This window comes from Oncorhynchus mykiss, chromosome 2 (assembly GCF_057628025.1).
Source record: "Oncorhynchus mykiss isolate SJ-2025 chromosome 2, ASM5762802v1, whole genome shotgun sequence".
NCBI lineage: Eukaryota > Metazoa > Chordata > Actinopteri > Salmoniformes > Salmonidae > Oncorhynchus > Oncorhynchus mykiss.
In genome coordinates, this window is record NC_143023.1 from 83,227,700 (window position 1) to 83,244,364 (window position 16,665).

The following is a 16,665-nucleotide window of genomic DNA, read 5'->3' on the forward strand; positions in this document are numbered from 1 at the left end:
AACAACAAAAAAATGATGTGTTAGAAGCATAATAATGTTATATAAACAATACGTGTTTTTCTGTTATATGCACAGTAACAAAAGTGTGCGGACTGATAGGGCCCAGGACTCTCAGAATGTCATGCTATGATAGAGACGCAGAACAATCTGCAGTATTTTTCTAATGAATAGTAATGGTGTCATATCGACAAGATGTCCATTTCTGCTCTATATAGTAGAAATAGGGTGAGTACTGGTACTCGTTGTGTCTATGAGATACCATGAATAGTGCAGCCTTTTGAAAACCCCTCATGTACAGTTTTACTGTGTCTCAGTGGGATTCTAGTTGGGCCCAGCTGTCTCGTTGTCTGGCTTCCAGGTCTGCAAGGCATTCGAAGGCAATATGTCCTGTCCCTTTCAGCTCAGTAAAAATTTTGTGAAAAACTGTTTTTGCCATGCCATTTGAAGCATCTGGAGAATATTCACATTTTATGAGGAAAACCTTTTAAGCAGAGAGTTTGAGTGAAACCGCATGACCTAAAAGTACTGGAGGATTATGCAGAGCATGAGGAAATAGCAAGGAGAGTATTATGTTCCTAAATATTCATATTTCATAAAAAAACAGTTGTGGCTATGCTTTTACTCGACGGAAGCTCCGTCAGAGAGAACCCCTGTCTGTCTGTGTTTATGTCTCTTCACCATGGGGTCTAGACATTCTCTACATTATCTATCTCCCCTGACACCGTGCGTGTGCATGTGTACACGTTTGTGTGCGTGTGTGTACGCACGCATGCGTGTAAAAACAAGAGGACATTCCCTCCATTTCTCTATGACCTTCTTCTTCTCCAGCTCCTGATTTTATTGTGGATGTGTGTGTGTAACCACAACCGTCTTTTCATTGTGTTCTGCAGGTGACCTGGTCTCCCGGGCCATGCACCACCTCCAGCCGCTGCATGTGAAGAACCATAGCAACGGGACGCCCATCCACCAGAAGAGCAGCCCAGTACACTGGGAGCCTGAGGCGCTCTACACTCTCTGCTACTTCATGCACTGTCCCCAGGTGGAATGGGAGAACCCCAACGTAGAACCCTCTAAGGTTACCCTGCAGACAGAGAGGTAACACACACCTCAAATGAGACTGTTATATATATGGTAAATCTCTACATTGACGGTGTAGATAGACAGTTATGATTCACAGCTCAGGAGAATCTCTGTCCTGTACTGAACCTCCACATTCATCCCTTGATCAGATAGGTATTGACATATCATGGTAGTACTTTCATTCTATGGTGAACCAAAGCCATTCTGAAGTACGCCAGACAAACCTGTATTCAGTTTTAACAGTGAACCTCCAAAGTCTCCCCCACATCCCTAAACCAGATGTTTTCCTATTGAGGAATACTATTTCCATTGGTTCAATGGAAATGGAGTCAATTGACAGCTTGTTAAGGTATAGTAAGCCCTAAAAGTCACCTGTGTGGGAAAACAGCAGGAAATTACTTTTGAAACAGACTCATATCCACACATGCACAGTCAAAGTTGATGGCTTTGATTCAGTTGGTGTCACTAACATAGTCATTACAGTTCAATACAAGTTAGAGGCTGTATGGAGTCCATGTTTTAGAATGTATGGAGTCCATGTTTTAGAATGTATGGAGTCCATGTTTTAGAATGTATGGAGCCCATGTTTTAGAATGTATGGAGTCCATGTTTTAGAATGTATGGAGTCCATGTTTTAGAATGTATGGAGTCCATGTTTTAGAATGTAGGAAGTCCATGTTTTAGTGTGTTCCCCTAAGGGTTGGCAAATTACGGCTCACAACTTTGTACAGATGTGTTAAGTACTCTCGGCCGGCAAACGCAACCAGTGTGTTCGTGCAAACTCGTACCCTGCTGGGAACTGGGAAGCTGACGTCATTGGAACCATTTTGGCTCAGATATACCCTCTGGGTATATCAAATTCAAGAACATACATGTTTTCTTCTTACAGTCCTACGCAATATATTTTTAAGTAATTCTGTGTTTGATGACTTTATGGCAAATAATTATCTATCTACATAGTTTTTCCTTGCCATATCACATGGTGAGGAAAAACTCCTGTACATTATCTCTATACATTATATAACCTCGCCGGCCCAGTATGTCCAAAGGCTATGTGGATACCCCTGCCAGGGGAAGGGGAAGTAGGTGAAAAATCTGAAAGTTGGTTATGAGCAGGCCTCCTCCGGAGTTCCAGACTTTACTGCCCTGTAATGGAGAGCTAACGGCTAATATGTCCCCCAGGTCTTTTTTCCCCAGTCTGCTTCAGCTCTGCGCTCTGCAAAGAAAGGTTCCTAACGAGCAGATTTGTAGAGTGGAATTGGGAAAGTTGTGTGATTCCAATCACGTTTTAAAACTTGGTTAGGTCTATGCCTAATTGTGAGTCTTCAAAGATAATGTAATATTTTGAAAACACCTGTACAAATTACTTCAAAATGCCTCAAGGTCACATGTTTCCCATGTCTTTGAAGAGAGTAATTTGCATTTGTGCAGTGATGAAACCTCGAATCACTAAAGAGCAGGATTCTCCCTCGGGTTAGAATAGCATTGATGAATGACAGATTGATGATGAGTGACACATAGCTATTACAAATAAAGGAGTGAAGCTGGGGTCAAGGACATTCAACACATTGAACCATCCTGTATGAGATATCTAGCAGTGACTTAGAGAGTCACATCAATAATGTTCAATATTAACATTACATATATATTCATATTAATAATAATATGTCTATGACAGACAGGTGAAGATACATATTCATATTTGTAATGTAATTTGAAATGGGAACCAGCTGTTAGGGTCTATGAATAAAGGAGTAGGAGGAATAGCAAACTTCTTTCCAAGACACAGATCTCAAGTCAGTTTTGTGTCCCTCCAACCCGGATCCTCTGAATGGTAATGGTTCGAATTTCTGTAAGCTAAGCTTATCCAAGGTATGTACTGAAACCAGACAACAACCAGACTACCATTCAGCCGATAGCTGATATTGATGATGACTCCGGTGTGTGTGTGTGTGTGTGTGTGTGTGTGTGTGTGTGTGTGCGTGCGTGTGTGTGTGTGTGTGTGTGTGTGTGTGTGTATGTGTGTGTGTGTGTGTGTATGTGTGTGTGTGTGTCTCCCCCTGCAGGCCGTTCCTGGTTCTACCTCCTCTGATGGAGTGGCTCAGGGTGTCGGTGGCCCACGCAGAGCACCGCCGTAGCTTCTCAGTGGACAGTGACGACGTCCGGCAGGCCGCCAGGCTGCTGCTGCCAGGGGTGGACTGTGAACCACGCCAGCTCAAGTACGGCATGGAAACACACACACACACAGGGCACGCAGGCACACACGCAGGCTTGAAACACGCACACACAGGGCACGCAGGTACCCACGCAGGCTTGAAACACACACACAGAGGGCACGCAGGCACACACGCAGGCTTGAAACACACACACACAGGGCACGCAGGCACACACGCAGGCTTGAAACACACACATTCAGTATGGACTCAGAGACACACAGATGCACATACATACACACACATTGAGACTTATATTTCCCTCACTAACTTTAAACATCAGCTATCTGAGCAGCTAACCGATCGCTGCAGCTGTACATAGCCCATCTGTAAATAGCCCACCCAATCTAAATACCTCATCCCCATATTGTTTTTATTTACCTTCTGCTCTTTTGCACATCAGTATTTCTACTTGCACATCATCATCTGCTCATCCATCACTCCAGTGTTAATTTGCTAAATTGTAATTACTCCGCTACTACGGCCTATTTATTGCCTTATCTCCTCACACCATTTGCACACACTGTATATAGACTTTCTTTTTTTTCTATTGTGTTATTGACTGTACGCTTGTTTATTCCATGTAACTCTCTGCTGTTGTTTCTGTTGCACTGCTTTGCTTTATCTTGGCCAGGTCTCAGTTGTAAATGAGAACTTATTCTCAACTGGCCTACCTGGTTAAATAAAGGTGAAATAAATTTTAAAAACACACACACACACACACACACACACACACACAAACTCAGGATAACCTCACACAGTAAGAATTTGTCCTCACATTGACTCTAATCAGTTAACATTCAAATCATGTCCATCCAGAGGATTGATAGGAAGCTGAGTGTAACTCTGAATTCAGCTAATTTATTTCCTTTCCTGTGATTTCCCTACCAGGACAGATGACTTCTGTGCATCCAGGAAGTTGGATGCAGCATCCACAGAGGCTAAGTTCCTCCAGGACCTGGGATTCCGTATGCTCAACTGTGGCCGGACCGACCTGGTCAAGCAGGCTGTCAATTTGCTGGGGCCTGACGGCATCAACAGCATGAGTGAACAGGTTAGTTAGACACACGCATATAAATGCACGCACGCACATACACACCCCCACATACACATGAAAAAACTCACATTCTCTCTCTCTCACTCACTCACACACACACACACACACACACACACACACACACACACACACACACACACACACACACACACACACACACACACACACACACACACACACACACACACCACACACACACCACACACACACACACACACACTGGTTGGGGAATCTGTGTATCACACATGATGTGAGGAATTGACTTACATTACTTACAGCAGACATAGCACCAGTCCACAGGGACACCTTGCATGCAGGCAAGCACTGGCAAAGATGCTCACACTCTTACAAGCACGAATGCACCTCTTCGGCCTCATGTACACCTGGATGGATATACACACACATGCCCACAACCACCCACCCACATTCTCAACTCAATTTGACCCGCCACTTTTTTTATTAATTTAAATCATTTTAGGGTTAAATTGCAGATCGATTGTGGCTTCTATCAGTGTAATTATCTGCATAATTTCCAAACCCTCATATATTTTGGGGTGTATATATAAATATATATATATAATGTGTCTGTAAAATGTAAATAGCATGTATAAGCTGGAAGTAGAAGCTTACTGTATGTGTTGTTGTCCATTAGTTTATTCCAATTAGGTGGTAGAGTTAGGGGGAAATTTTAAAGGAAAATATATATCTAAAAATATATATATATATATATATATTTTTTTTTAAATAATATATTACATTTTGATTTTTTTTGAATAAGTTCCTCCATTTCTTTTTGTTTTTCCTCCAACTTTCAGTGCCTCTATGGTACAGTTTTTATTGTTATCTTTCTGTATTGTTAGTACCTCTATTTTCTTGTGAACTAATATGAACTCTTTTGACCTAAATTGTTTTTGTTTTAAATATGAGTATTGAATTGCACGGCCTCTAAATGCATATTTAAAAGTGGCCCATACAATAAGGGAATCTGCTATACCTATGTTTTATTGGAAAAAGTAAGTTATAAATTCTTCTGTCTTGGTTAAAAAAAAGGTTGTCATCCAAAAGGCTTTGATAAAATGTCAGATACCCCCTCCCACACACATCTAATGTACCAGCCACATTCATTTTTAATGGAAACCCAGTTTTTAGTTCTAGGCAGTTCTGAGCGGAGGAACCCAACTCATTCCCTTCAGACTGTGTGTCTTTGATGTTTAGACTGACTGAGTAGCCTAGTGGAAACGCTGGCTGTTCCCAGTCACTTAGAGCTACGGAACACTACTCCTCTGAGTTTTCCATGACCCACTCCACATGCTAGTTAATCAAAGTGGCTGGAGGGGAACTTTCAGACATGGAGTCCAAGTGAGCTGTGAGCACATCCAAGAAGTCAGATACCGGTCAAACTGAGGATTGTTGCCATGTGTTGATGGCTTCGACCTGTGCACATGTAAGGGAGGGGGTTCGGTGAACCACGTTTGCATGATAGAGTAACCTTGTCTGAGACCCGAAGACTTGTGTTAGCTCCCCGAGATAATGCCTAAGCTTTGGCTCAGCGGGCTAACACAGTATTAACTCACAGTATAAAGACAGTGTAAAGCATCCATGCACTGTCAGACAAAAACAATGTCCTTGACATCTGCTTTATTCAACTCACATAACCCTGAACATCTGGAATATCTGTCAAACAAAACACCAGTCCACCCTAACTGTAAGTTGACCAATTAATCATCTGACCCCTGACTTCCTGTGTGATTCATCTACCAGGGAATGACCCCTCTGATGTACTCCTGTGTGAGAGGGGATGAAGCAATGGTCCAGATGCTGCTGGACGCTGGAGCCGACATCAACAGTGAGGTCAGGGACGATGGCAACACCATGTTGTGTAGAATGATTTGTGTGTAGCCTGATCCCAGATCTGTTTGTGATGTCTTGCCAACTCATATGGTAATTTTCATGCTGTGACAAGACAGCACAAACATATCTGGGATCAGGCTAATTTATGTGGTGTGAGATAGGAGAAAACTCAGATTGTGTTGTCCCTCATCTGTCCCCACTCCTCCTCTCCTGTTGTCATGCTGTATAGTGTATAGAAGGTCATTATTTCGAGGCATGGGCCACCATACTGTTTACTGTACAAAATATAATAACATTGTTTACAATTTAATTACACAGACACAACTGTAAGCTCACCTTTTAGCTGTACCTTTGATACGAAGAATGATAAGATAATGTTAAATACTGTACTAATATGTTTGAGTCATTTCTCAAGGAGCCCCTGGTAAGCTTAGGGGGTTCTTTGGTTGTAGCCTACTTACATGTAATGGTGGCCTATGCCTGTCATGCATGTGTAACCCACCAGCCATCACGCCAGAGTTCATGTCACCCATAATTGTGATAAACCCCAGAACAAAGCACTCAACACAGCATCCCATGAGGCTGAAAACTGGTTATTTTGACCGCTCATCATCATCGCAGTGAGGTCATAACTTATCGTTAATGCAGCAATGATTCATCTCAATAAAGTTAAATGGAGCATGTGACTGATTTGATTGATTAGGAAGTTTTTTGCTTCCAGTATTTCTGAAGCACCGCACACACACACACACACACACACACACACACACACACACACACACACACACACACACACACACACACACACACACACACACCAGTCAAATAGATGTGTATCCTCACAGTAATTAAGGAAAAGTAAATTAAAGTAAAGCAAATTACAGAAAAGTTTGAAACGAGTCTTTTTGTTTCAGAGGCTCTGAGAGATGCTCAAGGGAATATGAGTTTGTGTGCTTCGTTCACGGGTCTGTCTCAGCCCCTAACTAACTGTCTGCCTGATAGGAGATGTGGTCTAGTTACTGAGGTCACCTTAGGTCAGTCTTGGGCTCAAACTGGACTCAGAGTCATGTCTATCGCTGTCAGACACACCAGGGCTGGAACAGAGTGGAAAGTTTAAAGTATCAAATAGGACTACAGGACTAAGCGAGACAAGACGGAACTAGATGGGATCTATCGAGTTGGTTAGAAACAAGTCAGGCTATTGTGCAGAGGATGTCCGCTTTTGCTAGTTACCTGAGGGTTGTATTCATTACGGCAAGCAATGGACAACTTTTTTTTAAAGGTTTCGCAATGGAAAACAGAAATGAAAGTTTCTTATTGGACAAGTCCAAGTAAGCCTTCCCTGTTTCCCTGTTTTTTATTATGTTTGTTGCCTAATGAATACAACCCAGCACTCCTTTAGATTCCCCCCTTTAGCTGCTTGTCTTTGCTGCATAGACTAGCATTTTAATGGCTTCATATCTCTCTCCCCTGAACCTCCCCAATGACTTCCCAGGTGCCAAACACAGTGCACAAGTACCCCTCAGTCAACCCCGAAACGCGCCTGGGGACACCACTCACTTTCGCCGTGTTACACGGACATGTCCCTGTCGTGCAGGTAGTGACGTCATCCTTTTTCACCTCACTGTGTTTTCTGTCTGTTCACCTCCCATTGTGTATAGTGTCAGGCAGGGTGGGGGTCAATTCTGAAAATTCAGGAAGTTAACTGAAATTATCATTATCATTTCATAGCAATGAGAAAAATTGGAATTGGACGCTTGGTTTACTTCCTGAATTGACCCCAATCCTGGTGTCATGGTTATTATTATCATGGCTTATAATTGGTAATAATAATGGCTAAAATGTGTTTTCTCCTTAATCCTATGAATGTTGTGTCTATTGAATGTCATTGAATGCTGAGTGAACTGAGCTTGAAAATTCAATGGAAACTGGTTAAAATGGAAACACTCAATACATTTAGGAGTGTTCGTCCCATTTTATTGTCAGAAAAGTACGAGCTGATTCTCTACTTCCTTCTTTCAGTGTGCACGCAATGCATTAACTTAGTGGAAACAGGACAATCTGTTTGTCCCCGTTGCTAATGGTTATCAAGCACAATGGACCAACATCGCAATGATTTTTCCACTGAACTGCTAGAACTAATTACTTCTACATCTCAAATGAAAAGGTGTAGCAGCACTTTTTCCACAGCCTCATGGAAGGGTTTTGGAAGGACATGGAAATCACATGGGCTGAAAGCAGAAAAACAGCATTTGTGGTTGAATAAATGCAGATTTAGTGTTCAGGCATTTTGGGGTAGAACCGAACCCTAAGCTGCCTCCCCCCTTGCCCTCCATAGCTGCTCCTGGATGCCCGGGCCAACGTAGAGGGCTCCCTACAGGACGGTATGGAAAACTACACAGAGACCCCGCTACAGCTTGCCTCCGCTGCAGGTACACTATGCACTATGCAGTTCTAGAAGATGTAGCATACACATGCACATACACACAGACACCTAGCAGATCTAAAATATGTAGCATACACATGTACATACACACAGACACCTAGCAGATCTAGAAGATGTAGCATACACATGTACATACACACAGACACGTAGCAGATCTAGAAGATGTAGCATACACATGCACATACTGTACACACAGACACCTAGCAGATCTAGGCAGACTAGCTGAGATGTTAATGGATAGACACACACAACATCCGCAATAAACCACCCTCATACACAAATTCTCAGTTCAATTTGACCCTCAACTAATATACTATATATTGACCTCTTCCCCAGGTAACTTTGAGCTGGTCAGTTTGCTGTTGGAGAGAGGAGCAGACCCCATGGTGGGAACCGTGTATCGTAACGGTATCTCTACTGCCCCTCATGGAGACATGAACTCCTACAGTCTAGCAGCAGCACATGGACACAGGTAACACTGACTATACTCACAACACACGACATGAGCAAGAAATTATAGGTAGAGAGAAAACATATCTCTCTCTCGCTTGCGAACACACACACATACCCAACCCCAAACACACACATCACCATACATTTAACATCATAGCTTCCCTGCATTATCACTACATTATCACCACTATCACTACTATCACATATCTCTGTCTGCTATCCTCCCCGTAAAGGAACGTGTTCCGCAAGCTGCTGTCCCAGACGGAGAAGGGGAAAGGGGACGTGCTGTCCCTGGAGGAGATCCTTGCCGAGGGGACAGAGGAAGAAAGGGGCCTGGAGGAGAGGAACCCCTCCCAGCTGGACCTGGTCCGGACCGGCAAGGCCAAGCTCAAGGCCCTGAGAGAGGCCATGTACCACAGCTCTGAACACGGACATGTGGATATCACCATCGACATACGCAGCCTAGGTTAGTACATACTTTAGTAACACTTTGTAGTCTATCTACAGCAGGGGTGGGCAATTCCTTGAGGGCCTGATTGGTGTCACAGTTTTTCCCCAGCCCCAGCTAACACACCTGACACCAATAATCACCTAGTCATGATCTTCAGTTTAGAATGCAATTTGATTAATCAGCCGTGTTTGCTAGGGATGGAGAAAAAGTGTGGCACCAATCAGGCCTCGAGGACTGGAGTTGTCCACCCCTGATCTACAGTATATAGTATAGTTCAGTGGTGGCTGGTGGCACTTTAAATCAGAGGACAGGTTAATGGCTGGAATGGACTAAATGGAATGGTATCAAATGCATGGTTTCCATGAGGTTGATACCATTCCATTAATTCAATTCCAAACATTACTATGAGCTGTCCTTCCATCACCAGCCTCCTCTGGTATAGAGGCTCAATAACCAAGACCAGATAAGTAACATGTTGAGATACCAACTGCATGTCTGTGGACTTGCAACAGGGAACAATATATAGATGTTCACCTCATAAACCATGGACTTAGTTTCAGGTCAACTGCATATTTGTAAACAACATGTACTTTCTTTAGGTCTTCACAATGCAGTAATTACAGTATAGATATGCACAGCCTTTTGTCAGTATAATAGATATACATTCAGGTCTGACCTATACATTGTAATCTAAGAGATCCATATTGCCGTGGCCAGTCCTTGCATTCCAGTCACATGAAGCAAACTGTAGATGTTCTGCCTGTGTTGTTGTTGTTGTTGTTGTTGTTTTTCCAATGGAATGAAGGCCAGCTGTTTGTGTAACAACCTTGTGTTTTTTTCCATTTGTCTCCTCATTCCACTAAGGTCTGTTAGTGTGTTCTCACCGTATAATATTTATTGTAGTTTTGTTGACAGGATATATTGCTGGCAATATTAACAATGAGAATCAGTGTAAGCAGGCGGGGGGGGGGGGGGGGGGGTTGGAAGCAGACAGGAACATTCTAGCTAATGAGATGGCAGATTTACGTGTGAACAACAGGCACAACTCTGATATAAAGTGTTTTTTCTCAAAGTTGGAGGGATGTCAAGTGTGTGTGTAGATGTAAACATATCTGTGTGTGTATGTGTCTCAGGGGTCCCCTGGACGCTGCACACCTGGCTGGAGTCTCTGCGGACGTGTTTCCTGCAGCATCGGAGACCACTGATCCAGGGCCTGCTCAAGGAGTTCAGCTGTATTGAGGAGGAGGAGTACACACAGGAGCTCATCACCCACGGCCTGCCACTCTTGTTTCAGATCCTACGAGCCAGCAAGGTGACTGGATGTCATGGCCTGTATTCAAAAAGTGTCTCAGACAATTGCTGATCTAGGATCAGGTCCCCCATCTTATTCATTATAATCTTAAAGGCAAAATGTATTCTAGATTTGAGTTGGGCACACATCTAACTTTCTACATTCAGCTTTTTTCCGTATCCACATCCCACTTTCTTCAACTTTCAACTGTATTGGTTGCATTGGGAAATTGGTCACATACAAATAAACGTAGAGACATGCTTTACACAATGTGAAGCATGTTGTCAGATCCCAACATCCCACATCCATATCTGTCTCTTTTTTCTCTCCTGACAGTGAAGAAAATCATGTCTTCTTTCTGCTTCACAACCATACCCCTAAGACGGAACCTATGGACGTTCTTATTCCCCTTTATAGAAACATGGCCTACTCGCTTGGCTCAGTCTCCTCTGCATTCCTGTGAGCCCTGATCAACAGAAGTACACTAAATAGAGAATAGGCTGACATGTGGAACATGACCCATTTGTCTTATTGTGATTATATAATGCAGCCCTCTCTCCACACTGACTGGCGGAACCCCCCAGGCCCAATCCATTTCAATTAGTGCATTGATTTATGATTTATGCCCTCCGCTTCTAAATTGTACCCATTCTTCAAACCCCACCCATCTCTCTTTATCCCCTCAAGATTCACTGCAGCATTACATCCAACATAATACCTCAATAATATATTAGAACAGTTCAATGCCTTTTCTTATATATCAACTAACTGTTGGCCTGTCATGTAGTTGCGTTTGTGCATTATTGCTGAGAGGGAGCAGATGAACACACACATGCACACCCACGCATGCACACACACACACACACACACACACACACACACACACACACACACACACACACACACACATACATAAACAAACACAGACAAACGTACAAACACACAAAGCCCCCGCCACACACCGCCCTCTCCTGTCCCATTCCAGCAGCTGCCCTCGTCCCTGTCAGGGTTGATCTATGGCAGAGGCAGTGATACCTACTCTATGAGACGCCAGGGACCCCCGTCACTGTTTGTCCTGTCATATCCCCGCTAATGATGTGTGACTTCAAGGTAGAGAACGTTCATCTTCCTCTAGCCAGACTGTGTGTGTAACAGTCTATTTACACCTCCTTGTTTAACACACACACACAAAGGGCAGACTGATGCACAACAGAGAGTAACACTGAGAAGATGTGTATGTTTTCATGTTCAGGATGTGATATGAGAAATGTGGACTTATTCTATAAAGGGGATTATTATGGTCTCCATACTGGTGTGGCACACAATACATTATAGCAGCAGTTACTGCAAAATGAGTGCTTTATTCAGCCTATCAACAAGTGTGGATCTGTTTCGCTGGGTTCTCTGTGGTCTGCAGATGTTATTTTTCATCCTTCTGAAAGCAACACTCGATAATCTACTCACTGATTGACTGTGAACACCGGTGCTTGTTAAATCAGCAGCCTTTGTGACTTGACCTACTGGGCAATGTGGAAGTGAATGTGTTAGTAGATACCTGTATCTGCCTTTATCTATATTGTGTGTAGGGAGGGTATAAAACCCGTCTGATATCTAACTCCCCTGTGTTCCCTCTCTGCGATGTTCCAGAATGAGGTGATCAGCCAGCAGCTGTCTCTGATCTTCACCCAGTGCTACGGACCGTACCCCATCCCCAAACTCCCTGAGATAAAGAGGAAACAGACCTCACGCCTGGGTGAGCAGGAGAAGAAGGATTAGGTCTTATTGCTTAGTAGTAAAAGTTAGATTTCTGCTATGGAGCATGTCGTAAATAACACTGCACTGATTCACATCAGCATAGACAAATGCTCCATTTAGTGTCCAAAGATTGTCATAAACTAGACATTCAGAATTGGAGTTGAAATAATTTTAGATGATGAATCTGCCTTCCAGATCCTCATTTCCTAAACAACAAGGAGATGTCAGATGTGACCTTCTTGGTGGAGGGGAAGCCATTCTACGCCCACAAAGTCCTGCTCTTCACCGCCTCTGGCAGGTCAGAACACTTTCTCTCTCTCTCTCTCTCTCTCTCTCCTCTCTCTCTCTCTCTCTCTCTCTCTCTCTCTCTCTCTCTCTCTCTCTCTCTCTCTCTCTCTCTCTCTCTTCTCTCTCTCTCTCTCTCTCTCTCTCTCTCTCTCTCTCTCTCTCTCTCCTCTCTCTTCTCTCTCTCTCTCTCTCTCTCTCTCTCTCTCTCTCTCTCTCTCTCTCTCTCTCTCTCTCTCTCTCTCTCTCTCTCTCTCTCTCTCTCTCTCTCTCTCTCTCTCTCTCTCTCTCTCTCTCTCTCTCTCTCTCTCTCTCTCTCTCTCTCTCTCTCTCTCTCTCTCTCTCTCTCTCTCTCTCTCTCTCTCTCTCTCTCTCTCTCCTCTCTCTCTCTCTCTCTCTCTCTCTCTCTCTCTCCTCTCTCTTCTCTCTCTCTCTCTCTCTCTCTCTCTCTCTCTCTCTCTATTCCAGAGAGGTGGTCCTCTTCTGGCTGTGCCGGGTGGAGATTTTAACAGTACATGGCCATTAAGGCCAGAGGAGGAGAGAGGGAGATGGGAGAATTAGGGGGAACATATTTAAGTTCACACAGGACACCAGATAGGACAAGAGAATTACACCGATAGGACAAGATAATTACACCAGATAGGAACAAGAGAATTACACCAGATAGGACAAGAGAATTACACCAGATAGGACAAGAGAATTACACCAGATAGAACAAGAGAAATTACACCAGATAGGACAAGAGAATTTAAGGAAGAGTATCCTGGGGGGGATCCTTAATAAATACAAAATACTATTGCAGCATAGATACTGGAGGCTGAGACTGTGGCCCTGTCTGACGATACTCCCGGACAGGGCCAACCAGGCAGGATATAACTCCACCCACTTTGCCCCCACACCACTAGAGGATATGAACAGACCACCAACTTACTACCCTGAGACAAGGCTGAGTGTAGCCCACAAAGATTTCCTCCACCTGAGGGGGCGCAAAACTGGACAGGAAGATCACGTCAGTGACTCAACCCATTCAAGTCGAGATGAGTCTTCAGTAAAGACTTAAAGGTCGAGACCGAGTCTGCGTCTCTCACATGGATAGGCAGACCATTCCATAAAAACTGAGCTTGATAGGAGAAAGCCCTGCCTCTAGCTGTTTGGTTAGAAATTCTAAAGACAGTAAGGAGGCCTGTGTCTTGTGACTTTAGCGAACGTGTAGGTATGTGCGGCAGGACCAAATCGGAATGATACTGTAGGTAGGAGCAAGTCCATGCAATAGCAGTAAAACCTTGAAATCATCCCTAGCCTTAACAGGAAGCCAGTGTAGAGGCTAGCACTGGAGTAATATGAAAACATTTTGGGTTGTAGTCAAGAGCTAACAGCTGTGTTTAGCACTAACTGAAGTTTATTAAGTGCTTATATCCAGTAGCCAGAGAGTAGAGCATTGCAGTAATGTAATCTAAAAGTGACAAAAGCATGGATTACTTTTTCTGCATATCTTTGGACAAAACGTTTCAGTTTTTTGCAACGTTATGAAGATGGGAAAAGCTGCCCATAAAATATTATTGATATGTTCGTCAAAAGAGATATCAGGGTCCAGAATAATGCCGAGGTCCTTATTTGAGACGACTGTACAACCTTCAAGATTAATTGTCATATCAAACTGCATATCTATTTGTTTCTTTGGGACCTAGAACTAGGATCTCTGTTTTGTCTGAGTTTCAAAGTAATACATTTGCCGCCATCCACTTCCTTATGTCTGAAACACAGGCTTCCAGGGTAGGCAATTTTGGTGCCTTCCTCGCCTTTCCTTCCAGTTCTGTGCTGCCAATGACTGGAACGAATTGCAAAAATCTCTGAATCTGGAGTCTTTTATCTCTCTCTCTCTAACTTTAAGCATCAGCTGTCAGAGCAGCTTACCGATCACTGTACCTGTACACAGCCAATCTGTAAATAGCACACCTGACTACCTCATCCCCATATTATTACTTACCATCTTGCTCTTTTGTACCCCAGTATCTCTACTTGCACATCATCATCTGCACATATATCACTCCAGTATTAATGCTAAGTTGTAATTATTTTCAGCTCTATGGCCTATTTATTGCCAACCTCCCTACTCTTCTACATTTGCACACGCTGTACATAGTTCTTTCTATTTTTATTTTATTTTGTGTTATTGACTGTACGTTTGTTTATGTGTAACTCTGTGTTGTTGTTTTTGTCGCACTGCTATGCTTTATCTTGGCCAGGTCGCAGTTGTAATGAGAACTTGTTCTCAACGGGCCTACCTGGTTAAATAAAGGTGAAATAAAAATACACAATAAAAATAAATCTATTTTTTTATTCTCTCTCTGTCTTTCTTTCTCTCTGCTTAAGGTTTAAGTCTCTACTGGCGAACAGACCAGCTGCTGAAAACACATGTATTGAAATCAGCCACGTCAAATACAACATATTCCTGGTGCGTTCATAGAGAAAATAACTTTTTCTGTTTTTCCCTTGCAATCTAATCAAATTGATACATGAATCAGACAATGATGTGATACATTTTCAAGGGGAATGTTCATACAAAAAATACCCAGATTCTTTCCCATGACAGTGTAAATCCATCGGTAGGTTTGTTGTGTTGTGAGAATGTTGTGTAAACGTTCATTCGTACTGTTACAGCTGGTGATGCAATACCTCTACTGTGGTGGGACGGAGCATCTGCACATCAGAAACACAGAGGTTATGGAGGTAAAACTGTTAGTCCATTTGCCATGTTGTCAGTCGAGTCATGTTTTTTAAGATGCAATAAGACTTAGACCAATATACAGCTGGTTGAGACAATGCCAAGAGTGTGCAAAGCTGTCACCAAGGCAAAGGGTGGCTACTTTGAAGAATCTAAATATAAAATATATTCTGATTTGTTTAACACTTTTTTGGTTAGTACATGATTCCATATGTGTTATTTCAGTTTTGATGTCTTCACTATTATTCTACAATAGTAAAAATAAAGAAAAACCCCTGAATGAGTGGGTGTGTCCAAACTTTTGACTGGTACTGTAGATATATGCATCCGTGTTCATAACCAATACAATTTAGATACTTCCTGATACAAGGTGGGCAGTCCCAGTTAGTGAAGTGCAGTATTACAGTCCAACAACATGTACTACTTAACCATAATAGGGTCATGTTACCAGCCTGGTGACTGGGCCGAGATCTGTGTCATTGTGACCATACAGCAGGATTAGGCAGCCTAAATAGATCTGGTGCCGGGCTACAATTGTCTTCTTTTCTGGTGTGTGCAGCTGCTGTCAGCGGCCAAGTTCTTCCAGCTGGAGGCGCTGCAGAGGCACTGTGAGATCATCTGCTCTAAGAACATCAACACAGAAACCTGTGTGGAGATCTACAGCCACACCAAGGTGAGGGGGTCGAGTTGAGAATGTGTCGTACAGCAGTACGGTGTGGGGGTCTGCTTGTGTATGTCTACTATCTATTAATGCACGTGTGTATGAGGCCGTGGGTGTGAGTTTGTGTGTGTGTGATCATGTGTAAACATATTTGCCTGTGCTTGCCTTCCTGCTTGGTGTTTGTGCCGTTTGCAGTATGCACTGTAGGAATGCATGCAAATAAACATGTTTGATACACAGATTCTTAAGTAGATTAGTTTGTGCAGCACTGATGAGGGCATAGAAGCTGAAACCTATGCTCCTAATACAAAATGTTTAATACCACCATACAACAATATCACAATGTATGCGTATGCATGTCTCTGTACCTTTGTGTGTGTCCTTCTACACCTTGCAC

The 16,665-nt window shown here is 43.1% G+C and overlaps 1 protein-coding gene across 2 annotated transcripts in view; it reads left to right on the plus strand.

Moving 5' to 3' along the window:
• The window catches only part of LOC110497874 (ankyrin repeat- and BTB/POZ domain-containing protein 3-B), a 100,013-nt gene that overhangs the window by 81,429 nt on the left and 1,919 nt on the right, over positions 1–16,665 (plus strand). Inside the window, exons 3-16 of one of the 2 annotated variants that reach the window (XM_036957002.2) lie at positions 891–1,095; positions 3,147–3,299; positions 4,185–4,347; positions 6,112–6,201; positions 7,697–7,798; positions 8,540–8,633; positions 8,984–9,119; positions 9,334–9,566; positions 10,685–10,863; positions 12,490–12,595; positions 12,793–12,895; positions 15,256–15,337; positions 15,544–15,612; positions 16,167–16,280. In XM_036957002.2, the coding sequence (XP_036812897.1) occupies positions 891–1,095; positions 3,147–3,299; positions 4,185–4,347; positions 6,112–6,201; positions 7,697–7,798; positions 8,540–8,633; positions 8,984–9,119; positions 9,334–9,566; positions 10,685–10,863; positions 12,490–12,595; positions 12,793–12,895; positions 15,256–15,337; positions 15,544–15,612; positions 16,167–16,280 (1,829 nt within the window). The remainder of the gene's footprint in view (positions 1–890; positions 1,096–3,146; positions 3,300–4,184; positions 4,348–6,111; positions 6,202–7,696; positions 7,799–8,539; positions 8,634–8,983; positions 9,120–9,333; positions 9,567–10,684; positions 10,864–12,489; positions 12,596–12,792; positions 12,896–15,255; positions 15,338–15,543; positions 15,613–16,166; positions 16,281–16,665) is intronic. The other variant, XM_036957012.2, reaches the window with a different exon arrangement.